Consider the following 9823-nt stretch of genomic DNA (forward strand, 5'->3'; position numbering starts at 1 on the left):
CTCTCCGTCTGACCTGTTCTTTGTGTGGCTTTGGTATTGCTGTGTTATGAGACAGCCCTCAGGCTTTGGGACAGCTGTGTTGACCGGGTATTGTTAGTGTGTTTTTGGTAAGTGTATTTCCTTCTCTGCCAGTGCTGTCTGGTTTTGCTTGTCAGCCAGTTTGGTCACTGCTGAGGCATTCTGGGTGTTTTTGGTATAGTTTTTCCAAGTTAGCTTTCCTATGTTCTGCGTGGGCCTACTATGGGTAGGCAGGGTGACAAACCTTTTCCCACACACCTATGCATACCTCATCTAACTTGCTGGCAATGCATTCCAGGCACCTACCACCCTCTGTGTAAAGTATTTGCCACGTACATCTCCCTTAAACCTTTCACCTCTCACCTTGAACATGTGACTTCTCATTATTGAATCCCTCACCCTGGAAAAAAGCTTATCTCTATCTACCCTGTTTATACCCTCCATGATTTTATAGACCTCAATCAGGTCCCCCCATAATCTCCTTTTTCCTAATGAAAATAATCCTAACCTACTCAACCTCTCTTCATAGTTAGCATCTTCCTCACAACATCCTCGTAAATCTTCTCTGCACCCTCTCCAAAGCATCCACATCCTTTTGGTAATGTGGCGGCCAGAACTGTACACAGTATTCTAAGTTTAGCTGAACCAAAGTCTTGTGCAATTTTAACATGACCTGCCAGCTCTTATACTCAATACCCCGTCCGATGAAGGCAAGCATACTATATGCCTTCTTGACCACTCTATTCACCTATGCAGCCACCTTCAGGGTACAATGGACCTGAACTCCCAGATCTCTCTGCTCATCAACTTTTACCAAGACTCTTCCATTTACAATATAGTTGGCTCTGGAATTAGACTTCCCAAAATGCATCACCTCACATTTGCCTGGATTGAACTCCATCTGCCAATTCTCCATCCAATTCTCCAGTCTATCTATATCCTCCTGCATTCTTTGACAGTCCCCTATGCTTTCTGCTACTCCACCAATCTTGGTGTCGTCTGCAAACTTATTGATCAGACCAATAATGCCCTTTACCAGATCATTTATGTATATCACAAACAACAGTGGCCCCAGCACTGACCCCTGTGGAACACCATTGGTCACCTTTCTCCATTTTGAGAAACTCCCTTCAACTTCTACACTCTGTCTCCTGTTGCTCAACCAGTTCTTTATCCACCTAGCTAGAATACCCTGCACACCATGTGACTTCACTGTCTCCATTAGTTTACCATAGGTAACCTTATCAAATGCCTTACTGAAGTCCATGTATATGACATCTACAGTCCTTCCTTCACCTACCAACTTGGTCACTTCCTCAAAGAACTCTATTAAGTTGGTAAGGCACAATCTACCCTGCACAGTACCTTCTCCAGCAACTTTCCCACCACTGACGTCAGGCTCACTGGTCTGTAGTTACCTGGAATATCCCTACTACCCTTCTTGTACAGGGGCACAACATGAGCAACCTTCCAGTCCTCCTGCACCTCACCTGTGTTTAAGGATGTTACAAAGATATATGTCAGGGCCCCACCTACTTCCTTTTTCCCCTTCCTCAGCAACCTGTGATAGGTCCCATCCGGTCCTGAGGATTTGTCCACGTTTAATATCCTTTAGCCTAGCCAACACATCTTCCCTCCTTATGTTAATGTGATCCAAAGTAAACAAACTTCTACCTTTAATCTCAGCATTCATCACCCCCAGTTCCCCAATGAACACTGATGCAAAGTAATCATTGAGAATCTCACCCATTTTCTCAGATTCGACACAACCTTCTTTATCCTTTAGTGGACCAACCTTTTCTCTGGTTACCCTCTTGCTTCTTATATAAGAATAAAAGGCCTTGGGATTTTCCTTAATTCTGCTCACTAAAGTTATTTCATGACCCCATTTAGCCTGCTTGATTCCTCATTTAAGATTGGTCCTACTCTCCCGATATTCCTCCAAGGCCCGTTCTGTTCTTAGCTACATGGACCTGATGTATGCTTCCCTTTTCCTCTTGGCTAGTCACACAATTTCTCCTGTCATCCACAGTTCACGAATCTTGCTTTTCCTATCCCTTGATTTCGAAGGGACATGTCTATCCTGCACTATCTTCAACATATTTTTGAAAGCCTCCCACATATCAGATGTGGACTTTCCTCCAAATAGCTGTGTCCAATCCACATTTCCCAGCTCCTGCCTAATTTTGATATAATTGGCCTTGGCTCAGTTTAGTACTCATCCCTTAGGACCACTCTCATCTTTATCTACAAGTATTCTAAAACTTTCAGAACTGTGGTCACTATTCCCAAAGAAATCCCCCACTGCAACTTCTACCACTTGGCCTGGCTCATTCCCTAACACCAGGTCTAATATGGCCCCTTCCCTTATCGGACTATTGACGTACTGCTCCAGAAAACCTTCCTGGAAGCTCCTTACAAATGCCCCATCCAGACCTCTGATACTAAGTGTAGCCCAGTCAATGTTGGGAAAATTAAAATCTCCCATCACCATCACCCTGTTGTCTCTACATCTTTCATTATCTGTTTATAGCCCCCACAATATGACTGCAGCCTTTTTATTTTCAGCTCCACCTATAATGCCTCACTGCTCAAGCCCTCCACAGTGTCCTCCTTTAGCACAGCAATGATATCATCCCTGACCAGCAATGCAACTCCTCTCCCCCTACAGATACTTCCCTACCTGTCCTGTCTGAAGCATCTATATCCTGGAACATTTAGTTGCCAATCATGCCTTTCTTTCAACTAAGTGTCTGTGATTGCAATAATGCCATACACCCAGGCACCAATCCAAGCCCTAAGTTCATCTACCTTACCCACTATACTCCTTGCATTAAAGTATATGCGCTTCATGCCACCAGTTCTTTTGTGAACATCTGCTGTCTGCCTACTCTTCCCTTGGTAATGCTAACTTCATGATCCTTACAGTCTCTAGTTTTTACCTCACTGTCTACTTGTCTTCTCATCTGGTTCCCAGTCCCCTGCCACATGAGTTTAAAACCTCCTCAATAGCAGTAGCAAAAATTTCCCTCAAGGACATTAGTTCCAGTCTGGTTCAGGTGTAGACTGTCCAATTTGTAATAGTCCTATCTTCCCCAGAACCGGGCTCTATGTCCCACAAATCTGAACCCCTCCCTCCTACGCAATTCCTCAAGTCACGTGTTCATCCTGCCTATTCTTTCATTTCTACCCTGGTTAGCATGTGGCACTCGTAGCAATCCTGAGATTGCTACTTTTGAGGTCCTCCTCTTTAACTTCTCTCCCTGAATTCTGCTTTCAGGACCTCATCTCATTTTTTGACTTATATCATTGGTGCCTATATGCACCATGACAACTGGCAGTTGACCCTCCCCTTTCAGAATGCTCTGCAGCCGATCGATGACGTTCCTGACCCGAGCACCTGGGAGGCAACATACCATCCAGGAATCTCGTTTTCAGCCACAGAACTGCCTATCTACTCCCCTTCCATAGAATCCCCTACGACTATGGCCCTACGAGTCTTTTTCCTGCCCTCTGAACAGCAATGCCCGCCACGGTACCATGATCCTGGCAACTGTTTCCTGGTTTGGAGGGAAGGTCTTACGAGGAAAGGCTGAGGGACTTAATGCTGTTTTTGTTAAAGAGAAGGAGTTTAAAAGGTGACTTAATAAAGATATGTAAGATAATCAGAGGATTAGATAGGGTGGACTGTGAGAGCCTTTTTCCTCGGATGGTGATGGCTAGCACGAGGGGACATAGCTTTAAATTGAGGGGTGATAGATATAGGTCAGATGTCAGAGATAGGTTCTTACTCAGAGAGTGGTAAGGGCATGGAACATCCTTCCTGCAACAATAGTAGACTTGCCAACTTTAAGGGCATTTAAATGTCTTTGGATGGAAATGGAATAGTGTAGGATAGATCGGCTTCAGATTGGTTTCACAGGTCGGCGCAACATCGAGGGCCAAAGAGTCTGTACTGTGCTGTAATGTTCTATGTAATGTTCTATAGGGACAGCATGGTGGCTCAGTGGTTAGCACTGCTGTCTCACAGCACCAGGGACCCAGGTTTGATTCCAGCTTTGGGCGACTGTCTGTGTGGAGTTTACACATTCTCCCCGTGTCTGCGTGGGTTTCCTCCGGGTGCTCCTGTCTTCTCCCACAGTCCAAAGATGTGCAGGTCAGGTGAATTGGCCGTTCTAAATTGCCCATAGTGTTAGGTCCATTATTCAGAGGAAATGGGTCTGAGTGGGTTACTCTTCGGAGGGTCAGTGTGGACTTGTTGGACCCAAGGGCCTGTTTTCCCACTGTAAGGAATCTAATCTAATGTAATGTACACATACAGTGTGTTTGTTCCATAACCTGCTAGCATATGACATATATGAAATTGACAAAGTTTTGTACAGCAACGTGTTGAGTCCATGAACTGTTTAAACAGCAAGGCAAGACAAATGTACTTTGAGCCTTTTCAGATCTGTCTGAAGGGTCAAAGCAAGACCAAGCAAGGCAGCGATGCTGTGAGTATTAAAATAGTTGCAAAGTGAGAGAGTGTGAAGAGACCAAGCAAGGAGGCTTGAAATGCACCCTGGTCCAGTCCTAGAGTTTGGTGCCTATCCCTGTGTGCAAAGTGTTCTGTTGGCAGCATTGCAATGAGAGGTGCCAGTGCTGGTGCAAAGTGCAACAATGAAATCTGGAACCATGAACCAAGAGACCCAAGGATCAATAGAAATTGAGCCTATGGTATAATCTGCATCTGATCAAATGAAACCATTTAGGCTAATTTGCTTTGCTAAGGAAGAAAAATAAATCTTTAGATGCAAACAGATGATGTGTGTACTTCTACGTGTCTAAGTTTGGTGAAAAGCTTGTAAGTAATTCATGGAAAAAAGGCATTTACATTTTCTGTTTTAAAAGAAATTCACAGATTCTAAAGGCATAAAATGACATTAAGCCTAAATTTAGAAACATTTTAATCGATTTACCAACCCCAATTTCAAAAACAAACCACTGCATGTTTCCCAGTTGATTTCCTCTTAAGGTTGGTCCAACTGCCTCTTAGTATAACTGATGTTAATGGCCATGGTTGTCTTCCTGGGCAATTTGTTCTAAGTTTAAACCATTTTCTTTTCTCTGTTTCATCACATTTTCCAAAGTTTCTCATAAGACCATAAATTATAGGAGCAGAATTCGGCCATTAGGCCCATCAAGTCTGCTCCACTATTCAATCATTGCTGATACATCTCTCAACCACATTCTCCTGCCTTCTTCCTGTAATCCTTGATCTCTTACTAATCAAGAACCTAATCATCTCTGTCTTAAATACACTCAATGACTTGGCCAGTACAGCCTTCTGCAGCAATGAGTTCCACAGATTCACTGCCTTTTTACCTAAGAAATTCTTCCTCATCTAGGTTCTAAACAGTCGATCCTTTACTCTGGGACTGTGCCCTCATGTGCTAGTCTTTCCTACAGGTGGAAACATCTCCACATCAACTCTATCCAGGTCTCTTGGTATTCTGTAAGTTTCAATGAGGCCTCCCCACTCCCCCATCCTTCTAAATCCCATCGAGTACAGATCCAGAGTCCTCAATCATTCCCAGGATCATTCTTGTAAACCTCCTCTGAACTCCTTCCAACACCAGTACATCCTTCATTAGATGTCTGGCCACAGCCTCACCTATTTTCTAATCAACCTGTTCAGAAATTTTACTACACACTTCTGAAAAATGGGACTTGACTGAGGCCTTCTGGCTGAAAGGTAGGGATACTATCAGTGCACCACATTGCCTCAGTAATATATATCTGCTCTTGTATTCTAGCCCTCTTGAAATGAATGCTAACATTACATTTGCCTCATAACTGCCAAGTGAACCTCCACGTTAACCTTAAGAAAATCCTGAACTAGGACTCTGTACCTTCAGACCGTAAATACTGTTTCTACTTTTCCTTTGGTTGATTCTTTTTTTAATCAATAATAAAAAACAGAGAGTATGCACTGACTTATCCTTAAAATAAATAACATTTGCAGATGGGAGACTAGCAGTTGGAGTGAATGCTCACGTACCTGTGGAGAAGGACACCAATTCAGAATAGTCCGCTGCTGGAAGATTCTCTCTGCAGGGTTTGACAGTTCAGTGTACAATGAAATGTGTGAATCTGCTGATCTCTCCAAGCCATCTGAACATAAAACCTGCAAAAACCCATCTTGTGGCCCACAGTGGGAGATGTCGGAGTGGTCAGAGGTAGGATTACTATTTTTTTCCATTTAACTAGTCCATCCTCCCAATGTTAATTGTGATAATCTATCTGGTAAAGTGAACTGATACTCAGGCCCCATTTCTCTTGGGATTGTCTCATTAGTTAAAGTTCTAATCAAATTACTCAAAGTCCTCAATTCTCCTGTCTGATCACTCAGGTTAACAGAAAACACTGGCAACGTTTCTGTTCTTAACAAGAGATTAATATTTGTTACAAATAAATCAGTTCTAACAACAAGCAAGCAAAATGTGAATTATCAGCTTGTAGCCCTATCCCTCCTGAAACCCCTAAGCACCCATGGAGAGAAACATAGACAAACAAAAGAAACATAGATGTTATATGTAGAGAAAATATGTTAAAAGAACACACTCAGTAGAACCAATCCACATGGTTCAACAAGGTGTCCTTGTCCATGAATTATAAAAAGGCCAGCATCCAAGTTCAGTGGGTAATAGGGAAGACGAAGGGAATGGCATATGAAGGTAGGGAGGTTTTGCTAAAACTATAAAAGGCATAATCAGGTCACAACTGGAATACTGTGAACAGGTTGGGCGCCTTAGCTAAGGCAAGATATGCTGGCATTGGCGATAGTCCAGAGAAGGTTCAGACTGATTACCAACTTTGGAAGGACTATTTTATGAGGAGAGATTGAATGTGTTGGGCCTCTACTTGTTGGAATTTGGAAGAATGAGAGGTGATCTTCTTGAATCACACAAGATTCATAGGTGACTTGACAGGATAGACGCAGAAAGATTAATTCCCATGTGGGAGACTCAAGGACAAAAGGGCATAGTCTCAATATGGGGCCATGCATTTAAGTCAGATTTGAGCAATTTTTTTAACCTTTGAGGGTAGTGAATCTGTGGAATTCTTCATTACACAAGACTGTGATGGCTGAGTCATTAAATATATTCAAGGCTGAGATGGATAGATTTTTAATCAGTAAGGAAATAAAGGGTTATGGGAAATAGCAGGAAAGAAGAGCTGACGATTATCAGATCAGCCATGATCACTCTGAATGACTGAGCAGACCCGATGAGCTGAATGGCCTATTTCTGCTCCTGTGCCTTAAGGTCTTACTGCCCTTTTGCTTCTTCTGGTCCTGACCTCCAGTCTTCTTCATTTCGAAACCCTTCAGTTCTTTACTTCAGATACAGGCTGGAGAATCACTACTTTTTTAATCTCTTAATCTCTTGTTAGAGGAAGCTTGTGTGGAAATGGTGAGTGAGAATAGCAAGATATTTTCCAATTCTTTCTGAAGAAGGGTCGCTGGACCTGAAATGTTAACTGCACTATCTCCACAGATGCTGTCAGCTCTGTTGAGCTCCTCCAGCAATTTCTGTTTTTGTTTCAATTTCCAAGTTACTTCTGCAGGGAGAGTGCGAACTTTTTAGAGACTAGAGGCTTTCTGTTCCCTATTGTTCACTTTGGCTCCTACTTGAACAAAGCAACAGCGTAAATTCAACTTACAACAAGTTCCAATAACTTGTTTTAAAACAACAACGTCACCTTCCATGGTTTCTTTGTTTTAGGACAGATTTCTCCACAATCCAAGATAAACAAAGATAAGATGTATTGTTTGCAATTCAGTTTACATTAATAAATCCAAAAGGGAAATTGCAAAAGATTCCTATTTCTAAGAAATTTTCATTCTGAGGTTTTCAAGTTTTAGAATAAAAGAGGAAAATATTGGATCAGATCTGAAAGCAGGCACAGGGCTTGATGCAGTGACAAGTCTGTGCTCATTTCTTTGAGTGCAAGAAAACAATCACCTACATCAGCTGCAATTCAAATACAATAAGGGGAGAAACTCAATTTTATACAGTAGGGAGTGTGGAAAACACAAAAATAAATCCACATAAGATTATATTTCTCGGGGCAGGTAACTTACGCCGCATTAATCAATTGTTTGATCCCTCTTGGCAGTGGCTATGGGACAGCCACTTATAATGTAGAATGAGTATTGTCCTTTTGCTTGCTTTCATCTGAGGATTAATTTATCAGTTTTTCTAAAGCAAATACTTCTTATTTTTGAAAACAAGACACTGATAATAAGGCATGTTTGGCACTGGATAAATTGTTGACACTTGTTAAATGTGTATCATGACTGCTTTCTTTTTGTAATTCTTATCTTTGTTTTCATATGCTAGAGTTTTAGAAAGTCAATTCCTGCTGTAATAGCTGTTAAATGAAATTTTCACATTATACATAAATTCTAGGCAAATTCATTTTTTAAGGGACTTCCATATCTAATAGAATGGAGCTTTGGCTGACAACAAATACCTGATTGTCCTGAGGATTATTGACCAGTTATCGATGTCAAAAGCCTTTTGCCTGCCAATAACTATGTGATTGGCTTCTAGGTAGCTAAACATCTTCTCTGTGTAATTGTTTTGATAGAAAACTACAGACCTTTGGAGAGAAAGGAGCTGCTTTTGCTCTACATAAAAAAAGCATCTTAAGTCTGAAGGTAGCCAGTTTAACTCCCTTTGCAGTTGCTGTAAGCTGTGACATTTGATTGATAAATCAAAGACCTTTACGCTTGGGAACCAGTCATTCTGTGCCTCCTGCAAACAGATGAAAATATCTAAAGGAAGATCAGGAAGCACAGTTCTGATCAGCACAAGCATCATCTTAGCAAATCCTTTAGACAGGAATCCAGTCTTTTCTTCTGTCCTCAACTTCCATATCTTTTTCCTGTCTGTGTGTGTATATCAGTGTTGAAGGGAAGTTTATAAGAGGGTTAGAATTTTACCTAGTAGAGTTATGCATACCAACAGTTTATAATTGTCTACCTCTATCTAAAATCAATTTATTAATCAACATTCTTGATAAGTAAAAAAATCCTGATCCATGCTTTCTGTTATCCTGGGTCTAAAAGACAGGTAAATTAGGGAATTCTGCATAATTTTTTAAAACTTTAACATTTGCGGCAGCTCTGACAGTAGCATGTTTGATTTTCAATGCACTTCGTCAGTGAGACGTAAGAGTTTGGGGGCTCATCAGGGGTTAATTGAAACAGAGGCAAAAAGAATTTGGATGTGGTATTAGAAAATACTGCAGGTGAAGAAAAAAACCGAGTTCGTACTGCAATTAAAACTGGTCCTGGAAATGGCAAACGTGTTCCTGTAGATTGGCAGCATTGTCCCTAACAATCTGAAAGGAACTTTGAAAGACCATGTTGATTCATTTGGTAGGTAAACTGGAATTAGCATTGCTGAACAGAGCTAAGAATGCAGAGATAATGGAGGTAGTATGGCAGCACTTGGGTTTAGGAGAAAGTGAGGACTGCAGATGCTGGAGATCAGAGCTGAAAAATGTGTTGCTGGAAAAGCGCAGCAAGTCGGCAGCATCCAAGGAGCAGGAGAATCGACGTTTCGGGCATGAGCCCTTCTTCAGGAATGAGGAAGGTGTGCTGAGCAGCTAAGATAAAAGGTAGGGAAGAGGGACTTGGGGGAGGGGTGTTAGGAATGCGATAGGTGGAAGGAGGTTAAGGTGAGGGTGATAGGCCGGAGAGGGGATGGGGGCGGAGAGGTTGGGAAGAAGATTGCAGGTCAAGAAGGCGGTGCTG

At 42.0% G+C, this 9823-nt stretch overlaps 1 protein-coding gene across 1 annotated transcript in view; it reads left to right on the plus strand.

Moving 5' to 3' along the window:
• The window catches only part of adamtsl2 (ADAMTS-like 2), a 251356-nt gene that overhangs the window by 166783 nt on the left and 74750 nt on the right, over nucleotides 1-9823 (plus strand). The window contains exon 17 of the mRNA XM_043719728.1: nucleotides 6023-6236. Within this exon, the coding sequence (XP_043575663.1) occupies nucleotides 6023-6236 (214 nt within the window). The remainder of the gene's footprint in view (nucleotides 1-6022; nucleotides 6237-9823) is intronic.

Source organism: Chiloscyllium plagiosum, chromosome 30 (genome assembly GCF_004010195.1).
Source record: "Chiloscyllium plagiosum isolate BGI_BamShark_2017 chromosome 30, ASM401019v2, whole genome shotgun sequence".
Classification (NCBI taxonomy): Eukaryota; Metazoa; Chordata; class Chondrichthyes; order Orectolobiformes; family Hemiscylliidae; genus Chiloscyllium; species Chiloscyllium plagiosum.